This window comes from Nerophis ophidion, linkage group LG06 (genome assembly GCF_033978795.1).
Source record: "Nerophis ophidion isolate RoL-2023_Sa linkage group LG06, RoL_Noph_v1.0, whole genome shotgun sequence".
Lineage (NCBI taxonomy): Eukaryota > Metazoa > Chordata > Actinopteri > Syngnathiformes > Syngnathidae > Nerophis > Nerophis ophidion.
In genome coordinates, this window is record NC_084616.1 from 64111412 (window position 1) to 64132489 (window position 21078).

The window sequence follows — 21078 nt, forward strand, 5'->3', positions numbered from 1 at the left end:
AAGGGTAGAGGGAGTTTTTTGAACCCGCTTTTATGTGATGTAAGGGTTACGTTGTCTACATTGATTTGTGGGTCGCGTTAATTTACATGTTGCTGTGATGTTACCAAGTGTTACGTTACGGGTCAGTCTTCGATGGCGAAGACGTTTTATAAGGCTAATGAGCGGTGCCCAGTTCACTCCAAACATGATGCCTGGCATTTATGCCAAAGTCTCATTGGACCAGACCAATTTGTTTTGTCATGGTGAGAGTCTTTCAGGTGCGTTTTGAGAACATTTTACAAACCAATTGCTTCCATCTGGCCACTCCACCATACAGACCTGATTGGTGGATTTTTGCTGAGATGATTGTCCTTCTGTAAGGTTGTCCTCTCTCCAAAGTGAAATAATGTAGCTCGTGACACCATCAAGTTGTTGGTCACCTCCCAGAGGAAAGCCCCTGTCCCTTGATCGCTCAGTTTAGACGTCCTTCCAGCTCTAGGAAGAGTCCTTGTGGTTCCAAACTTCTTCCATGTATGGATGATGGATGCCACTTTGCTCATTGGGACCTTCAAGGCAGCAGATATTTTTCTGTACCCTTTCCCAGATTCTGGACTTTGTTCGTGCTTTATGCTCAGCATTGCACTGTTAAGCATGATACCTTATATAAAGACAGGTGTGTGCCTTCTTATCCATCCATCCATCCATTTTCTACCGCTTATTCCCTTTTTGGGGTCGCGGGGGGTGCTGGCGCCTATCTCAGCTACAATCGGGCGGAAGGCGGGGTACACCCTGGACAAGTCACCACCTCATCACAGGGCCAACACAGATAGACAGACAACATTCACACTCACATTCACACACTAGGGCCAATTTAGTGTTGCCAATCAACCTATCCCCAGGTGCATGTCTTTGGAGGTGGGAGGAAGCCGGAGTACCCGGAGGGAACCCACGCATTCACGGGGAGAACATGCAAACTCCACACAGAAAGATCCCGAGCCTGGGATTGAACCCAGGACTGCAGGACCTTCGTATTGTGAGGCAGATGCACTAACCCCTCTGCCACCGTGAATATCATGTCGAATTAACTGAATTTACCACAGGTGGACTCCATTTAAGCTGTAGGAACATCTCAATGATGGTCACTTGAGAAAGGTTGCACCCAAACTCGCTTTTAAGTTTAAAGGCAAAAGCTGTTGTGATGCCTTAGTTTTTTAATAAAAAAATAAAAAAATCACATTATCATTTTGGGGTATTTTGTCTAGAACTTTGAGGGAAAAAATGTATTTGTCTGTTTTGGAAAAAAACTGTTACATAACAAAAAGTGGAAAAAGTGAAATGTTTTGAATACTTTTGGGATGTGCTGTATATTTGTTTTTTCTAAAAACTCCAATTGAATTTAAGTGAAATATGTATTGTATCCTGTAACATTCATTTATTCAGTAATCAAATACAAGCGGTCCCGAAAGTATTCACAGCGTGAGTGAGAGCGGAGATCCGCCACCACGAGCCCTGAGAGTGTGCTGAAAACTTCTAGAAGCGTGCAACCCAACCTTTATCACTTCCATAAATCTTCAGAAAACCCAACTTTGAGACGCTCCTCCATTGTCTGGCCACACTTCAAACACCACTGGTTTACTTATTTTACCAGGAAGGCAAAGTGTAGCCTAAGGGCCATTTGCTAAATGCAACTGTTTTTAATTGGCCTGTAGCACGTTGTAGAAATAAAGGAAGAAAAAAAGCCAGCAAATAAACATAACTGAATGAGAAAAGGCTGAAATGTTGGCACTAATAACAAATAAAAACACAAAGATTTGTCTTAAGATATAAGTTTTAGTCTTTTTATTGGCCTATTTAATTGCAAATGGCATGATGACAAGGGATAGGTTGATTGGCAACACTAAAATTGGCCCTAGTGTGTGAATGTGAGTGTGAATGTTGTCTGTCTATCTGTGTTGGCCCTGTGATGAGGTGGCGACTTATCGAGGGTGTACCCCGCCTTCCGCCCGATTGTAGCTGAGATAGGCGCCAGCGCCCCCCGCAACCCCAAAAGGGAATAAGCGGTAGAAAATGGATGGATGGATGGATGATGACAAGAACACTATTGTTTGTTCAGTACACTTAAAGGCCTACTGAAATGAGATTTTCTTATTTAAACGGGGATAGCAGGTTCATTCTATGTGTCATACTTGATCATTTTGCGATATTGCCATATTTTTGCTGAAAGGATTTAGTAGGGAATATCCACGATAAAGTTCGCAACTGGAGAAATCCCCGCCTCTACCGGAAGTCGCAGACGATGACGTCACCCGTGTGTTGGCTCCTCATATATTCACATTGATTTTAATGGGAACCTCCAACAAAAACAGCTATTCCGACCGAGAAAACAACAATTTCCCCAATAATTTGAGCGAGGATAAAGGTTTGTGTTTGAGGATATTGATAGCGACGGACTAGAAAAAAACCCCCAAAAAACGCGATTGCAATCGCGTTGCATTGAGACGGATTCATATGTTTTTAGAGACATTTACTAGGATAATTCTGGGAATCCCTTATCTTTCTATTGTGTTGCTAGTGTTTTAGTGAGTTTAACACTACCTGATAGTCGGAAGTGTACATCCACAGTGTTTCTGGGAAGTCGACAACAGCTGTACGGGAGGCAGAAGCTCAGCTGATATCCAGTAAGAGGTGACTTTTTATCCACAATTTTCTCACCGAAACCTGCTGGTTGACATGTAGTCGGGATCCATGTCCGCTCTGATCCATTGGAAAGTTTCACCTCTGTGAATTTTAAACAAGGAATCACCGTGTGTTTGTGTGGCTAAAGGCTAAGGCTTCCCAACTCCGTCTTTCTATTTTGACTTCTCCAATATTAATTGAACCAATTGCAAAAGATTCAGCAACACAGATGTCCAAAATACTGTGTAATTATGCCGTTAAAGCAGACGACTTTTAGCTGTGCGTGTGCGCAGCGCTCATATTCATAACAGCCCGTGACGTCACGCGTACACGTCATCATTACCCGACGTTTTCAAGAAAAAAGTCCCGGGAAATTTAAAATTGCAGTTTAGTAAACTAAAAAGGCCGTATTGGCATGCGTTGCAATGTTAATATTTCATCATTGATGTATAAACTATCAGACTGCGTGGTGGGTAGTAGTGGGTTTCAGTAGGCCTTTAAATGCTCCTTGCCATTGTTCTTTTTAGACTGTAATATAGTTCACTTTAATTTTTTATGAGAACAATACTGTTTATTTTGGAAGTACAGGGAGGATATAAACCACTTCTGTTCTTTCTTGAATGTGTAGTTACCGCACGGCAGCTGCTACTGCAATTTGAATTATGTGCAAAAATATTTTGAAGCACGGTGAGCTTAAATAGTTGAGGGTTTGAAACAGTTATCAGTCAAATAATGCTTTTAAAACTTTTTCTTTTACCATCTTATCAAATAAGCATCAACATTTGTGGAAATTCATTGGTATCGGTATCGACGACTGATATTCTGGTATCGCCACAACCCTACTTTTGATAGGACTACAATAGATAATGTTTGTGTGAGCTTTTCCTAACACAGTTTAATATGTCGTGAAATGCACTGTAACATTTAGAACACACTCTACAGTTGACGTTCATGAATCAATTGGCTTTTGAACGTCCTGACTATATCGTAAACTGGCCGTATCTTTTTATTGCGTCTTCAAACGCCTTTTACAAGAGGAAGATGCTGTGTTCCAAGCTATTTATTGCTCAAGTGCAGTGGTGAAATGTGCACATGTTGACATTCATGCAGCAAAGTCCCTCTGTGATGAGTAATTGATGTAAACATGCTAGTGATGAGAGAGAGCTCAACGGTAAAAGGCCACCGCCACTTAATCTGTGCACGTTCCAATGCTTTTTTATACTTCTCACGCCTGCATGAACGACACCACAGGCCATTAACTAACATTTTTATTCACTCCAATCTAATTGCTGTTTCAAAGTTTTCACAAGCAGCAGTAATCAACACACGAGACGCTCTCTTATTCAAACCCGTACGTGGTTGAGATGGCGGTCTCCAGCGCTATTAATCTCAACTCTCGAAGAATAGGAAACACATAGGTTGACGGAGGTTCTTTGTTGGTGTGTTAGTCCATACATCACCTAAAGTGGAACACCCGCCTGCCTCCTTTTTCCGACACACGCTCACACACACTCACACACACTGACAGCCCCCATCTGCTCCTAATCAGGAGTGCAAGGAGCGGTCAGGTCACTGACGGTCAACGACACACGAAAGCACATGCACGCATGTAAACACACACTGTGAGCTTCACACTTTTGGAAAGGCGCATGCTCGGTTGCAAATATGCACTTTGTCTTTCAATTCAACCAAGACCTGTTTTGCATTTCCTTATTACACGGACGAACTGGGACACGGCGACAACATGAACACGAGCCATTCTGGTGGTGTGCTTTACTGATGACAGGGTGTCATGGAAACGCCCAGTGCTCTCCATGGTTACACACTCGATTCCCCCACGGGATCTCTCCTGTGATTGTTGAGCACTTAAACTACAACAACAACCCGGTGTGGCCAAAACACACACACACACACATATTGTCTTATCAGGGTTTAAATTGAAACAATATAGCCTAATAGGTGTTTGTGGGATGAGAGCACAAATTAGCCCTATAATCTATTTTGTCTTTGGCCAGTGTCATAGATTTACTGATTAGTGGAAAGATATCGAATAATTATTTTGTGGATAAAGCCACAGTTGCAACGTCCATCCAGCCATCAATCCATCCATCCATCCATCTTCTTCTGCTTATCCGAGGTCGGGTCGCGGGGGCAGCAGCCTAAGCAGGGAAACCCAGACTTCCCTCTCCCCAGCCACTACTTTGGAGCGGCATGGCGTAGTGGGTAGAGCGGCCGTGCCAAAAACCTGAGGGTTGCAGGTTCCCTTCCCACCTATTGACATCCAAATCGCTGCCGTTGTGTCCTTGGGCAGGACACTTCACCTTTGCCCCCAGTGCCGCTCACACTGGTGAATGAATGATGAATGAATGATTGGTGGTGGTCGGAGTGGCCGTAAGTGCAAACTGGCAACCACGGAAGGTCAGTCTACCCCAGGGCAGCTGTGGCTACAGATGTAGCTTACCACCACCAGGTGTGAATGAATGATGGGTTCCCACTTCTCTGTGAGCGCTTTGAGTATCTAACAATAGAAAAGCGCGATATAAATCTAATCCATTATTATTATTATTATTATTATTATTATTATTATTCGTCTAGCTCTTCCCAGGGGATCCCGAGGCGTTCCCAGGCCAGCCGGGAGACATAGTCTTCCCAACCTGTCCTGGGTCTTCCCCGTGGCCTCCTACCGGTTGGACGTGCCCTAAACACTTCCCTAGGGAGGCGTTCGGGTGGCATCCTGACCAGATGCCCGAACCACCTCATCTGGCTCCTCTCGATGTGGAGGAGCAGCGGCTTTACTTTGAACTCCTCCCGGATGACAGAGCTTCTCACCCTATCTCTAAGGGAGAGACTCGCCACACGGCGGAGGAAACTAAATTTGGCCGCCCCCAAAGCTCATGACCATAGGTGAGGATGGGAACGTAGATCGACCGAGAAATTGAGAGCTTTGCCTTCCGGCTCAGCTCCTTCTTCACTACAACGGATTGGTACAGCGTCCGCATCACTGAAGACGCCGCACCGATCCGCCTGTCGATCTCACGATCCACTCTTCCCCCACTCGTGAACAAGACTCCTGGGAACTTGAACTCCTCCACTTGGGGCAGGGTCTCCTCCCCAACCCGGAGATGGCATTCCACCCTTTTCCGGGCGAGAACCATGGACTCTGACTTGGAGGTGCTGATTCTCATTCCGGTCGCTTTACACTCGGCTGCAAACCGATCCAGTGAGAGCTGAAGATCCCGGCCAGATGAAGCCATCAGGACCACATTATCTGCAAAAAGCAGAGACCTAATCCCGCGGCCAGCAAACCAGAACCCCATAATGCCTTGACTGCGCCTAGAAATTCGGTCCATAAAAGTTATGAACAGAATTGGTGAGAAAGGACAGCCTTAGCGGAGTCCAACCCTCACTGGAAATGTGTCCGACTTACTGCCGGCAACGCGGACCGAGCTCTGACACTGATCGTACAGGGAGCGGACCCCCACAATAAGACAGTCCGATACCCCATACTCTCTGAGCACTCCCCACAGGAATTCCCGAGGGACACGGTCGAATGCTTTCTCCAAGTCCACAAAGCACATGTAGACTGGTTGGGCAAACTCCCATGCACGCTCAAGGACCCTGCCGAGACGTACATATTTTAAAAGTTTTTATCATATTTTATATTCAATGTTTGTTTCTCTTCTATATTTCAGATTCCACTGACCAGCCCCCATAGGACCACACCCCCAGAGAGTGGGTGGAGACGCTGCCCATCGCCTCAGCACTATCACAAGGTGGGCTATCATCCGATATGGTTGGCATGGCAACGTCCAGCTAGGTTGAGCCATTTACCGGAGACAGTTTCTCGTTGTTGCCACAGTCTTGCAACATCCTGTCCTGAAATACAAAGAGGTGTATGTGTTTTCGGATGCTAATGTTTTATGGAGGTGTTTTTGGTGGGTTTAAGCCGTTTTGGATGTTTTCAGGCTTTAAAAACAAGATGGGAGGTGGGATCACTCAGTAGCGGTGCAAGCATGAGGGGAAACAAAAGAGGATGCTTTTCAGGGAGATGAGAAAATGAAGTGTAATGAGGCAGCATAGACACAAGAGGCAAAATCAAATTATTTTTTTTTTTCCTCTGCCTGCCACCGTAGCCAAAGGAGAGCATTAATCTTTTACCTCGGTGTGCAGGTGACACCACAGGAGCATGTGCGCAGACTCAACCACACTGCACTTTGGTACACAGGCTGAGGCTGTTGTTCATGATCTGTTGTAGCAGATAACAGGGAGAATAAATGTAAGGCCAGCGGAAGGACGCAATTGAACTGCTAGTAAGAAAAGAGCTCTGCTTATTTTTGCTCAGATTAAGCAGTCCGCCTTTATCAAAATAGTTGTTGTGACGCTACTGTACATAAAATGACACCAGATTATTTTGTCTAAAATCATAATTCACAGATGCATAGTTTATAGTAAAAATGACGATAAAACATGTCCGTGTGCTGGATTGACATCTTTTCTACCGATGATTGAGTGAACTCTTTCAATTTTTGAATGTCAAATCAAACTCTAAATATACGTTTTTATTAGTTAGTTGCTCATACAGCAATAACAATCATCTCATAAGTAAAATGAACTTAGTCCAGATTTCCTGCTCTTTAGAGGGGTCACATTACGAATTTATTTTACAAACTCAGTTTCCATATGAGTTGGGAAATTGTGTTAGATGTAAATATAAACGGAATACAATGATTTGCAAATCATTTTCAAATCATATTCTGTTGAATATGCTACAAAGACAACATATTTGATGTTCAAACTGATTAAAAAAAAATTGTTTGCAAATAATCATTAACTTTAGAATTTGATGCCAGCAACATGTGACAAAGTAGTTGGGAAAGGGCATGTTCACCACTGTGTTACATCGTATTTTCCTTTAACAACACTCAATAAACGTTTGGGAACTGAGAAAATGGTTGAAGCTTTGAAAGTGGAATTCTTTCCCATTCTTGTTTTATTTAGAGCTTTAGTCATTCAACAGGGACGGCGTGGCGCAGTGGAAGAGTGGCCGTGCGCAACCCGAGGGTCCCCGGTTCAATCCCCACCTAGTACCAACCTCGTCACGTCCGTTGTGTCCTGAGCAAGACACTTCACCCTTGCTCCTGATGGGTGCTGGTTAACGCCTTGCATGGCAGCTCCCTCCATCAGTGTGTGAATGTGTGTGTGAATGGGTAAATGTGGAAGTAGTGTCAAAGTGCTTTGAGTACCTTGAAGGTAGAAAAGCGCTATACAAGTACAACCCATTTATCATTTATTTATTTAACAGTCCGGGGTCTCCGCTGTCGTATTTGACGCTTCATAATGCGCCACAAATTTTCGATGGGAGACAGGTCTGGACTGCTGGCAGGCCAGGAAAGTACCCGCATTATTTTACTACGAATCCACGCTGTTGTAACACGTGGCTTGGCATTGTCTAGCTGAAATAAGCAGGGGCGTCCATGATAACGTTGCTTGGATAACAACATATTTGGCTCCAAAACCTGTATTGACCATTCAGCATTAATGGTGCCTTCACAGATGTGTAAGTTACCCATGCCTTGGCCAGTAATACACCCCCATACCATCACAGATGCTGGCTTTTGAACTTTGCGCCTATAACAATCCGGATGGTTATTTTCTTCTTTGCTCCGGAGAACACCACGTCCACAGTTTCAAAATATAATTTGAAATGTCGACTTGTCAGACCACAGAACACTTTTCCACTTTGCATCAGTCCATCTTAGATGAGCTCGGGCCCAGCCAAGTCAGCGGCGTTCCTTGGTGTTGTTGATAAATGGGTTTTGCTTTGCATAGCAGAGTTTTAACTTCCACTTACAGGTGCAGCAACCAACTTAAGTTACTGACAGTGGTTTTATGAAGTGTTCCTGAGCCCATGTGGTGATATCCTTTACACACTGATGTCTGTTTTTGATGCAGTACCGCCTGAGGGATCAACGGTCCGTAATATCATCGCTTACGTGCAGTGATTTCTCCAGATTCTCTGAACCTTTTGATGATTTTACGGACCGTAGATGGTAAAATCCCTAAATTCCTTGAAATAGCTCGTTGAGAAATGTTGTTCTAAAACTGTTCAACAATTTGCCTACAAGTTGGTGACCCTCACTCGCGTCATCCTTGTTTGTGAATTACTTAGCATTTCTTGGAAGCTGCATTTATACCCAATCATGGCACCCACCTGTTCCCAATTAGCCTGCACACCTGTGGGATGTTCCAAATAAGTGTTTGATGAGAATTTCTCAACTTTATCAGTATTTGTTGCCACCTTTCCCAAGTTCTTTGTCACGTGTTGCTGGAATCAAATTCTAAAGTTAATGATTACTTGCAAAAAAAAAATGTTTATCAGTTTGAACATCAAATATCTTGTCTTTGTAGTGCATTCAACTGAATACAGGTTGAAAATGATTTGCAAATCATTGTATTCCGTTTATATTTACATCTAACACAATTTCCCAACTCATATGGAAACGGGGTTTGTACGTTTAAACACTTCCTTGTGGTTTACATAACATGTAATAATAGTTCTTTGGTCAAAATGTTGCATTGGTTATATTTTACAGACCATCTGCAAGTTGCTTTCTGACCATCTCTTAATGTGCCGTTTTGTGGGCGGTCTTATTTACGTGCATCCACTTCGATAGTGTCTTCTCCGCATCAGCCATGTTGTAATTTGTAGCGTTTACGTGTCGAGTCTACTGACAGATATAAGTTAGAACTGTACACTACTTTGTTTTAAAAGTGGCAACAGTGGAGGATGCATGTTACTGTACAGGCCAGTCTGCCCCAAGACAAGAGGATAGCGAAAAAGAAGGAGCTTATTGACTACAGTGTCAGACTACAATGGCGGACTGGCGCACAGCAGTTTGGATAACTTTATACTGTACATAGATAATTCGCTGATGTCACCAATAGTCACCAAATACAAAACTCAAAACCAGTGAAGTTGGGACATTGTGTAAATGGTAAATAAAAACACAATACAATGATTTGCAAATCCTTTTCAACTTATGTTCAATTGAATAGACTGCAAATACAAGATATTTAATGTTCGAAACTTTTTTTGGGGTAAATAATCATTAACTTCGGATTTAATGGCAGTAATTCATTGTAAAAATAATAATTAACTGGCAGCAACATATTGCAAAAAAGTTGGCACAGGGGCATTCTCACCACTGTGTTACATGGCCTTTCCTTTTAACAACACTCAGTAAACATTTAGGAACTGTGTAGACCAATTTTGGACTCTTTTCAGGTGGAATTATTTCCCATTCTTGCTTGATGTACAGTTTAAGCTTAAGTCTGGGGTCTCCGTTGTGGTATTTTAGGCTTCATAATGTTCCACACATTTTCAATGGGAGACAGGTCTGGACTACAGGCAGGCCAGTCTAGTACCCACGTTCTTTTACTATGATTCCATGCTGTTATAACATTTGGCTTGATATTGTCTTGCTGAAATAAGCAGGGGTGTCCATGATAACATTGCTTGGATTCCAACACATGTTGTTCCAAAACTTGTATGTACCTTCCGCATTAATGGTGCCTTCACAGATGTGGAAGTTACCCATACCATCACAGATGCTGGCTTTTGAACTTTGCGTCTATAAAAATCCAGATGGTTCTTTTCCTCTTTGTTCCGGAGGACACCATGTCCACAGTATCCAAAAAGAATTTTAAAAGTGGACTCGTCAGACCACAAAACACTTTTACACTTTGCATCAGTCCATCTTAGATGAGCTTGGGCCCAGCGAAGCCGGCTGCGTTTCTGGGTGTTGTTGAATAATCAATCAATCAATCAATGTTTATTTATATAGCCCCAAATCACAAATGTCTCTAAGGACTGCACAAATCATTACGACTACAACATCCTCGGAAGAACCCACAAAAGGGCAAGGAAAACTCACACCCAGTGGGCAGGGAGAATTCACATCCAGTGGGACGCCAGTGACAATGCTGACTATGAGAAACCTTGGAGAGGACCTCAGATGTGGGCAACCCCCCCCCCTCTAGGGGACCGAAAGCAATGGATGTCGAGCGGGTCCAACATGATACTGTGGAAGTTAAATCCATAGTGGCTCCAACACAGCCGCGAGAGTTCAGTTCAAAGCGGATCCAAGACAGCAGCGAGAGTCCTGTCCACAGGAGACCATCTCAAGCGGAGGCGGGTCAGCAGCGTAGAGATGTCCCCAATCCTGGGTCTCGACTCTGGACAGCCAGTACTTCATCCATGGTTATCGGACCGGACCCCCTCCACAAGGGAGGGGGGGACATAGGAGAAAGAAAAGAAGCGGCAGATCAACTGGTCTAAAAAGGAGGTCTATTTAAAGGCTAGAGTATACAGATGAGTTTTAAGGTGAGACTTAAATGCTTCTACTGATGGCTTTCGTCTTGCATAGTAGAGTTTTAACTTGCACTTACAGATGTCGCGACGAACTATTGTTACTGACAGTGGTTTTCTGAAGTGTTCCTGAGCTCATGTAATATCCTTTACACAGTGATGTCGCTTTTTGATGCGGTACCGCCTGAGGGATCAAAGGTCACAGGTATTCAATGTTGGTTTTCAGCCTTGCTGCTTACATGCAGTAATTTCTCCAGATCCTCTGAACATTTTGATGATATTACAGACCTTAGATGGTAAAATCCCTAAATTCCTCGCAATAGCTGGTTGAGAAATGTTGGTTATTTTTTTCAAAACTAAGGTATTGTTTTATACCCATATTTGTTTTAGGTGATCATGCTTTTTTCCTTAGATACATTTATATTCTGAATCTCCAGTCATTTTACATGTCCTCTATCACTGGGGTTTGCATGGCCAATAGGGCCGCCTGCGCCATGTTTTGCCAACAGAGATTATGAAAGAATGAGTGGCATGAATTGGAGGTTGGGTATGTGTTACCATGAGTTTATGTGTGCATCCTGAGCACACACACATCCCCACTACCTCAAACACTAAGCTGATCGAATGAAAACAGGAAATGTCATGCAAGCCAGTGCAACAGAGATAACCAAACCCTTTTTAGAATGTTTTTTTCTTGTTCATTTACTCCACTGCCAGTGTTAACCTTGAAGCTCTTGCACACTTTTGTCTGCGTAAGTTTAAACTAAAATCATATTTTTAGGTCAATACATTCTAGGGAATCCCAGTTTGTAACTGATTATTATTAAAAACAAGACCTTGCTGGAAAAATTTAATAATTTAACTACTGTACGGGCGTTGTTGCGTTTTCTTTATTTCCTCTTCTGGGACTCACGCGGCCGTGGGAGGTCGGCTGCCTCTCCTCTTTATTTTCAGACTGGCCGAGTGTGCGACTTGGCTGTCATTTTCTCAGCACTACCTCGACCTTTGTAATTTGTAAATTTGACACTGTGTGACAATACAAAAAAGGAAAAAAATATTCAAAAGAATGACTAGCCAGCTTTTCAACTTTCAGCCAGAGTAAAACATGTGTAGACTGCAAATGAAGACTATTGTCAATGTTCAAATGAGTGATATTATACAGATTTGGCACCAGAATGACGTTAAAAGCAGTTTGCATGTATATTTCAATGTTTTAAGGAAAACGCACGCTTCTAGCTGGCTTCCTAAAATAGTTTTGTACAGTTGCTTGAAAATGATTTCACACCTTTTGAACTTTTCCACATTTTGTAATGTCACAAACACAAACAAAAAAAAACATTGGGCTGAGATTAAATGTGAAAGATCAACACAAAAAAACACATGAGGAGGAGGAGGAAAATGAAAGGAAGGAAATTGCCTCTTCGTTGCATATCTGATCAATCCTTTTTCAGCCTGTACATTTAGGTGCACGATTTGCAGTTGGGCAATATTTTCCATTTCAGGAGGACATATTGAAATGTGAGAATCTTCAAAGCTTGGGAAATCTTTAAATCCTTACCTGCTTTTAACTTCTCCACAACTTTAAGTTCCTCAGACTTCATAATGTAGTTTTCGCCCTCATATTCACTACATTTATTCTAAGATTAGATTACTGTACACCCAGTTGGATACTATGGAATCATTTCATCAACATTCGATTATCCCGCAAACATCAGACAAGTTCTGAAGAGAAAAGGGGGCTGAATTACTTGCATACCACGCTTTTTTTTGTTGTAAGAACAATTACTGTATTTCCCGGCTATAGAACGCAATGGTCTTTAAGCCGCACCCATTACATTTTTGAAGAAATGAATATGTTTACATATATTAGTTGCACCGGTTTACAACCTGCAGATATGTACTGGTACAAAATAATTTGTAAATGTTTATTTACATTAGGGCTGGGCGATATGGCCTTGTTTTAATACCTCAATATTTTTAGGCCATATCGCGATACATGATATATATCTCAATATTTTGCCTTAGCCTTGAATTAACACTTGATACATATAATCACAGCAGTATGAAGATTCCATGTGTCTACATTAAACCAGTCTTGTTCATACTGCATTAATATATGCTCATTTTAAACTTTCATGCAGAGAAGGAAATCACAACTAAGTCAATTGACCAAAACTGTATTTATTAAACAGTTATCAAGCAGTGGCACAAACATTCATGTCATTTCCAAAACAGAAAGTGCAAGATTGTCAGACATTTTAAAACAAGCTATTAGTGCACTTTTGTGCATGATGTCACCAAGACAACATATCAAAACAACTCAGTATTCTTCTTCCTCCAAACATGACGAGTTGCGTTTATACCAAAAAGTTTTATTTTGGTTTCATCTGACCACAAGACATTCTCGCAATCCTCTGCTGTATCATCCATGTATCCATTTTGGTATAAACTCAACACGTCGTGTTTGGAGGAAGAAGAATACGGAGTTGAATCCCAAGAACACAACACCTACTGTGAAGCATGGGGGTGGAAACATCATGCTTTGGGGCTGTTTTTCTGCTAAGGGGACAGGACGATTGTTCCGTGTCAAGGAAAGAATGAATGGGGCCATGTATCGTGAGATTTTGAGCCAAAACCTCCTTCCATCAGTGAGAGCTTTGAATGGTTGACCAAATACTTATTTTCCACCATAATTTACAAATAGATTCTTTAAAATTCCTACAATGTGAATTCCTGAACTTTTTTCCACATTCTGTCTCTCACAGTTGAAGTGTACCTATGATGAAGATTATAGACCTTGCACAATCGGTGGCTGACTAAATACTTTTTTGCCCCACTGTATATCATCCAAAATTCCCCACTCCCCGGTGGATTAATAAAGTATTTTTGTTTGTGATTTACATACTGTATGCACTATATACACTTGAAGTGTCAAATCTAATGCATTAACTTAATGACAAAAATTATCATCGGAGAGGCTTCGCGGTGTCTCGACTGGGTGAGCAGGTGTCGGACACCTCCGTCACCTTGGACGTATCCTCGCTCATCCATGCGGACTGGACACTGGCCGAGAGTGGAGTCGGCTGTCTTGGTTGCTTTGTTGGGTCTGCTCCTGTCTCTGGCCATGCTCCCTCCTCCCCAGCGGACAATGGGGTGGAACACCGCAGAGGCCACCACAGTGCATATGTCTATTTTACTTTTTATTCATAGCTGTATGTAGAAGTGTCTGGTTGTATCTGATGCTTTAATGTCTTTAATGTCATCTGTGTTCTTTGATGTTTGATGTTTCCCTCTTACACACATGTAAGAAGGATGTGTACTATGGCTATGAGTTTTTTTTTTTTTTTTCCCCCTTGGCCTCAGTCTGCACCCCCACTCCAGGGCCCAGGCTAAGACCGATTTTTTTATTTTTTTATTTTAATCTTCTATTCTTTTCTCTCATCCCCCCCCTGTTTACCTATATGTCATCTTTTTTGTAAGGGGCACTGGAAGCCGGCAGACCCGTCAGAGATCCTGTTCTGTCTCCCTGTAATGTTTGTCTGATCTTGAATGGGATTGTGCTGAAAATTTTAATTTTCCTGAAGGAACTCTCCTGACGGAATAAATAAAGTACTATCTAATCTAATCTAATCTTAATCACAATTTTACTATGCAATTTATTTTGGTGGCACATGGTTACAGAAGAGGCAACACGGGTTGCTTTACGGTCTGTGACAAGGTCAATGCATACATCAATGCAAAGATCCTTAGCTTTTAGTTGAATATTCCCGTCATAAAAAGTGAAGTTATAATTGCAGCCTGTATTCATTATCAGCTCGAGTAACCTGAATCTTTTGAGCAGCAGATTTGACAATCTAACTTTGGCACAAAGCCCTTTTAGTCTTGACTTTATCAACACGGCTTCTTTAAATCTCCAACTCCTCTCAGTGCTGCCAACTCCATCTTCCATTCCTCGCTCTCGCCGTCTCCGGCCCACTTCCCCCTGCTGCTGCATTGTGCCCAACACAGGCCAGCTGCCTCCCTGCCACCAGGTCCCAGTGCCTGTGGCGTGTAATTGACTTTCTCCCTGCACTGGCAAAAGCGGGCGGCCCGCGCCAGGCTGGAGGTGACCCATTTCCCCCGGGCATTCAGCAGCCTCCTAATCAACCATTCTCTGGGGTTGCCTCATTCACTCCACAATTAGAGCAACTCCCGTTTGTAGACCTCCATCAAGAGGTTGGCAGGCATGCTGAAGGGTTGGAGTGGTAAAGATAGACTCTTACCCAAACCTTCTGACTTTCTACTTGCCCCCCCCCCCCCCCCCCCCCCCAAGTGCGGTGGTTATGTTGCTGGTGCGCAGCATGCAGGCAGACAGGTGGCGAGGCGGCAAGACGAGCAGGTAACAGGCAGACAAAAGCAATGAGGCTGACAGACAGATGGAAGGAGGTGCTCAAGGGAGAGATTAAAAGGAAATCAGAGAGAAACTCAAAGCAGGAAGGAGATTCAGTGAGAGGATCTGCGCGTCTTTAGAGGAAGATTTGTGAGAATTCCCTCTTGTTGCCTTATGAGGGAACACAACAGCATCACCTTGCCATGCCTGCAACATGTTCCTATATTATAAATTTTTTTCATTGGCAGCGAAGTTAACACATGCATCCCCGTTTTTCTATATAGCGGATGCTGATTGGTCGAATTATTCGAAGGAATAAATGAGACTTATCGAAGAGGGCATCCGGAGACGACGGTGCGTGATGATTAAATAAGAGGCCATCGCTTCCCCGCTGCCATTGGCCTGATTTGCTATGCAGCAGAGGCGGCACTCTGGTCAGGGGATAACCATGTAATCAATGGGATGAAAAAGCTTCTCTGGCTGTGAAGGTTAAGAGGGGTACTGGCGGCTTTCAGGCCACTCATTGCGGCACATGTGCATGCATGCACACTCTATCTCATCTCCCTGCTCCCCGCTCACCTGTTCCCCTGTTTCACATGCCTTTATCTCTTTCTACCAGCTCCTGCTGCCACCTATTTTCCCTCTCTAACACCACCCCACCCCCCATATTTTTATTCCTCTACATTTTCTCTACATCTCCCTTTGCCTCCCCCTTCCTCCCACCTCTCCCAAGTGCCTGTCGCTCTCACTGTGGAAAAACCAAGTGACCAATCAGATCTCACGTCACAGCAGCGGCTTCTCACTCCCTCCTTTTATATCTTCAGCTCCTTCCCTCTCCTCCTCCTCCTCCTCCTCTCCTCCCATCTGCCTCGCCTTCCAACAACCTTTATCAGCTCACTTCCTGGACACGAGACCTGATGCATTATGGGAGACAGACGGCTGTCTAACGGGGTTAGTGGTGCAGCGTGGCTTTTTATCAGAGACCGTCTTAATCCTGTGTGTGTGCGTGTATGTGTGTGTGTGTGTGTGTGTGAGATCACCATATGAGCTGATGAACTCCCACATGCACAGGCCCAAACACACACACACACGCACACAAACAAACGTGTTTGTCAATGTCTGCCTTATATTGAGCATAATTTGTCCTGATGTGTTCTTTTCTGGCCCCTGCTGCCATTATTCCTACAGACTTCAATGAGAAGATGCATCATTTGCACCTTTTTCAGCTCTTGGGGCACGGCGTGGCAAAGTTGGTAGAGTGGCTGTGCCAGCAATCTGAGGGTTACTGGTTCAATCCCCACCTTCTGCCATCCTAGTCACGTCCGTTGTGTCCTTGGGCAAGACACTTCACCCTTGCTCCTGGTGGGTCCTGGTGAGCGCCTTGCATGGCAGCTCCCTCCATCAGTGTGTGAATGTGTGTGTGAATGGGTAAATGTGGAAGTAGTGTCAAAGCGCTTGGAGTACCTTGAAGGTAGAAAAGCGCTATACAAGTACAACCCATTTACCATTTATCATTTGTGTCCATGCTTCCATGCAGGTGCTGATATGCGTACACCATGAGCGGATTGGGGGAGAACTCCATGGAACCTCTGAGCTCAGAAAACCGGAAACGCAAACTCTCCACTTGTGACACGCCTGGTCTTGGGTGAGTCATCAGCCAAATAGAGACCATGTGGGTCCTACCCAAATATTTAGAAGTATTTTATTTGACTTATTTAGCAAATACTGTATATCATTTAGAGTTTAGAGCAGTGGTTCTTAACCTTGTTGGAGGTACCGAACCCCACCAGTTTCATAGGCGCATTAACCGAACCCTTCTTTAGTGAAAAATAAAAGGTTTGTTTTTTTCAAATATAAAAAAAACTCATATGTTTTTTTATTGGTGCACAAAATGAACAATGCATTAACATCACCTTTTTCAAGGAACAAAACCGACACAATGCATGAATTCGCAACAAATTACGCACCTTACACACATTACCATGAATTGATTTACGTGGACCCCGACTTAAACAAGTTAAAAAACTTATTGGGGTGTTACCATTTAGTGGTCAATTGTACAGAATATGTACTGTACTGCAGTGGTCCCCAACCTTTTTGTAGCTGCGGACCGGTCAACGCTTGATAATTTGTCCCGCGGGGTGGGGGGGATTTTTTTTTTTTTTCTTTCCCTTTGTCGTGAAAAGGGGAGGTTTTTGTCACGAAAAATTAAGGGTTTTTTTGGGTGGGTGCACTAATTGTAAGTGTATCTTGTGTTTTTTATGTTGTTTTAATTAAAAAATAATTAAAATTAATAAAAAATTCTTCTGCGGCCCGGTACCAATCGCCCCGGTGGTTGGGGACCACTGCTGTACTGTGTAAACTGTACTGTTTCATATAATGTATTCTCTTCCTTTGCAATCTGCTAGTAAAAGTTTCAATTGATCAATCAAACAACCTGCAAATCAGATGGAAAATTAGAGGCAACATTGTTTGGGGATATCCATAATACGCCGATAGGGAAACATTTTTATTTACACGATAAGTCGGATGTGTCTTTACCTCTGTGGCGGAGGCTCCACCAAACCCCTGAGACTGACTCACCGAACCCCTAGGGTTCGATCGAACCCAGGTTAAGAACCACTGGTTTAGAGTCTGCCTCTACTAGAACTTAAAACAAAGAGTACAAAAGGAGAAATGAAGCACTATTCACGCCTAAAACTTCGAGTTAAAAACTTTTGTCTGTGTTGTTTCACTTTTAAAATTGGGCAGAAAGAGTCTCTTGACACTAAAAGTTAAATAGCAGAAATACATCCTGGATAATTTCTCTAAGTCAGATCTAAGTTTCTGAGTATCCTGAAACCATCGGTGTGTTGTTCTGCAAAAAGTTGGTCAACTTGACAATCGTAGCTACAATAGTTAGCATTGATGTTAGCACTGCGTTGTCATTCCACATCGCTCAAGCCAAAGCTTTGTTATTTAGTTAGTTATTTATTAGTTAAAGTTAAAGTCCATCAAAAAGTTGTTCCGCCAAAAGGTGTTCAACTTGAGATTGTCGTGGTGAAGGTAAAGTAATAATAATAATGACGGATTAGATCAAGGGTCACAAACGCGTTGCCCGCAGGCACCAGGTAGCCCGTAAGGACTAGATGTGTCGCCCGCTGGCCTGTTCTAAAAATAGCCCAAATAGCAGCACTTACCAGTGAGCTGCCTCTATTTTTTAAATTGTATTTATTTACTAGCGAGCTGGTCTCGCTTTGCTCGACATTTTTAATTCTTAGAGAGACAAAACTCGAATAGAATTTGAAAACCCAAGAAAATATTTTAAGGACTTGGTGTGAAGTGAAGTGAATTATATTTATACAGCGCTTTTTCTCTTAGTGACTCAAAGCGCTTTACATAGTGAAACCCAATATCTAAGTTACATTTAAACCAATGTGGGTGGCACTGGGAGAACGTGGTTAGAGTGTCTTGCCCAAGGACACAACGGCAGTGACTAGGATGGCGGAAGCGGGAATCGAACCTGCAACCCTCAAGTTGCTGGCACGGCCACTTTACCAACCGAGCTATACCGCCCCAAGTCTTCACTTGTTTAAATAAATTCATTTATTTTTTTTACTTTGCTTCCTATAACTTTCAGAAAGACAATTTTAGTGAAAAATACAACCTTAAAAATTATTTTAGGATTTTAAATTCCTTTCTTTTCTTTCCTGACAATTTAAATCAATGTTCAAGTATTTTTTTTTTTTGTTGTAAAGAATAATGAACATTTTAATTTAATTCTTCATTTTAGCTTCTGTTTTTTCGACGAAGAATATTTGTGAAATAGTTCTTAAACTTATTATGATTAAAATTCCCCAAAATTATTCTGGCAAATCTAGAAAATCTGTAGAATCAAATTTAAATCTTATTTCAAAGTCTTTTGAATTTCTTTTAAAATTTTTGTTCTGGAAAATCTAGAAGAAATAATGATTTGTCTTTGTTAGAAATATAGCTTGGTCCAATGTGTTATATATTCTAACAAAGTGCATATTGGATTTTAACATATTTAAAACATGTCATCACAAATATATATTTATTTTGAGAAATCATCAAGATGATCAGTGTTCCCTCAAAGATAAATATCATTAATTATTAATAATAACAAAGAGTTAAAGGTAAATTGAGCAAATTGGCTATTTCTGGCAATTTATTTAAGTGTGTATCAAACTGGTAGCTCTTCGCATTAATCAGTACCCAAGAAGTAGCTCTTGGTTTCAAAAAAGGTTGGTGACCCCTGAATTAGATTTATATTGCACATTTTCTTGACACTCTAGACACGCTTCACGGAGAAGTGAAAACCCATCATTCATTCATTTCACATTCGCACCTGGTGGTGGTAAGCTACATTTGTAGCCACGGCTGCCCTGGGGTAGACTGACATAAGCGTGGCTGCCAGTTTGCGCCAACGGCCCCTCCGACCACCACCCATCATTTATTCACCAGTGCGTGTGGCACTGTGAGCAAGGGTGAAGTGTCCTGCCTAAGGACAAACCGGCAATGATTTGGATGGCAAGAGGCGGTTAGTGAACCTGCAACTCTCAAATTCCTGGCACGGCCGCTCTACCCACCACGCCATGTCGCCCCCGAAAGTAACGCTTGTATTAGTAGGATGTTGTTTTTAGTAGTATAACCCTTGACCCGGAAATGGAAGTCGTACTTGTGGGATATTTGTCAATCGTACCAACATAATACGAATAGAAAGTAGGTCAAAAATGCACTGTAATAAATATAATACAGAAATTCAACTTAACTTGACACTTAATTTGGGCCAAAAACCAGTACAATGTGTTTTTAAAAATGTTTTTAAAGAAAAATGTGTACCATTCAAAGCACGATGTCGCGAGGGACAACTGTATATGTAATTTTTTCTGTACATTCTGTAGGCTTAGCTTTCTTTAGTTGTGCACAGTACAGCAGGCCTTCAACATGTACATTGTTGTTCCATGAGTGCAATAAAAAGTGCAACACATGTTTGCAGCATCTTATCACAGTTTATCAGACCCAATTATGTACAAACCCCGTTTCCATATGAGTTGGGAAATTGTGTTAGATGTAAATATAAACGGAATACAATGATTTGCAAATCATTTTCAACCCGTATTCGGTTGGACATGGTACAAAGACAAGATATTTAATGTTCAAACTGATTAATTTTTTTTTTTTTTCAAATAGTAATTAACTTAGAATTTCATGGCTGCAACACGTGCCAAAGTAGTTGGGAAAGGGCATGTTCACCACTGTGTTACATCACCTTTAAATTTAACAACACTCAATAAACGTTTGGGAACTGAGGAAAATAATTGTTGAAGCTTTGAAAGTGGAATTCTTTCCCATTCTTTTTTTTATGTAGAGCTCCAGTCGTTCAACAGTCCAGGGTCTCCGCTGTTGTATTTTAGGCTTCATAATGCACATTTTCGATGGGAGACTGGTTTGTACTGCAGGCGGGCCAGGAAAGTTGCCGCACTCTTTTACTACAAATCCACGCTGTTGTAACACGTGGCTTGGCATTGTCTTGCTGTAATAAGCAGGAGCGTCCATGATAACGTTGCTTGGATGACAACATATGTTGCTCCAAAACCTGTATGGACCTTTCAGCATTAATTGTGCCTTCAGAGATTTGTAAGTTACCCATGCCTTGGGCACTAATACACCCCCATACCATCAC

General features: G+C 42.4%; 1 protein-coding gene across 3 annotated transcripts in view; it reads left to right on the forward strand.

Annotated features, from left to right (window-relative positions):
- Positions 1-21078, forward strand: part of LOC133555091 (nuclear receptor coactivator 3-like) — a 171113-nt gene that overhangs the window by 102363 nt on the left and 47672 nt on the right. For 2 of the 3 annotated variants that reach the window (XM_061904567.1, XM_061904569.1), the window contains exons 2-3: positions 6348-6428; positions 16930-17037. In XM_061904567.1, the coding sequence (XP_061760551.1) occupies positions 16949-17037 (89 nt within the window). In that variant the 5' untranslated portion in view covers positions 6348-6428; positions 16930-16948. Of the gene's footprint in view, positions 1-6347; positions 6429-15727; positions 15747-16929; positions 17038-21078 lie in introns of those variants that run through there. The other variant, XM_061904568.1, reaches the window with a different exon arrangement.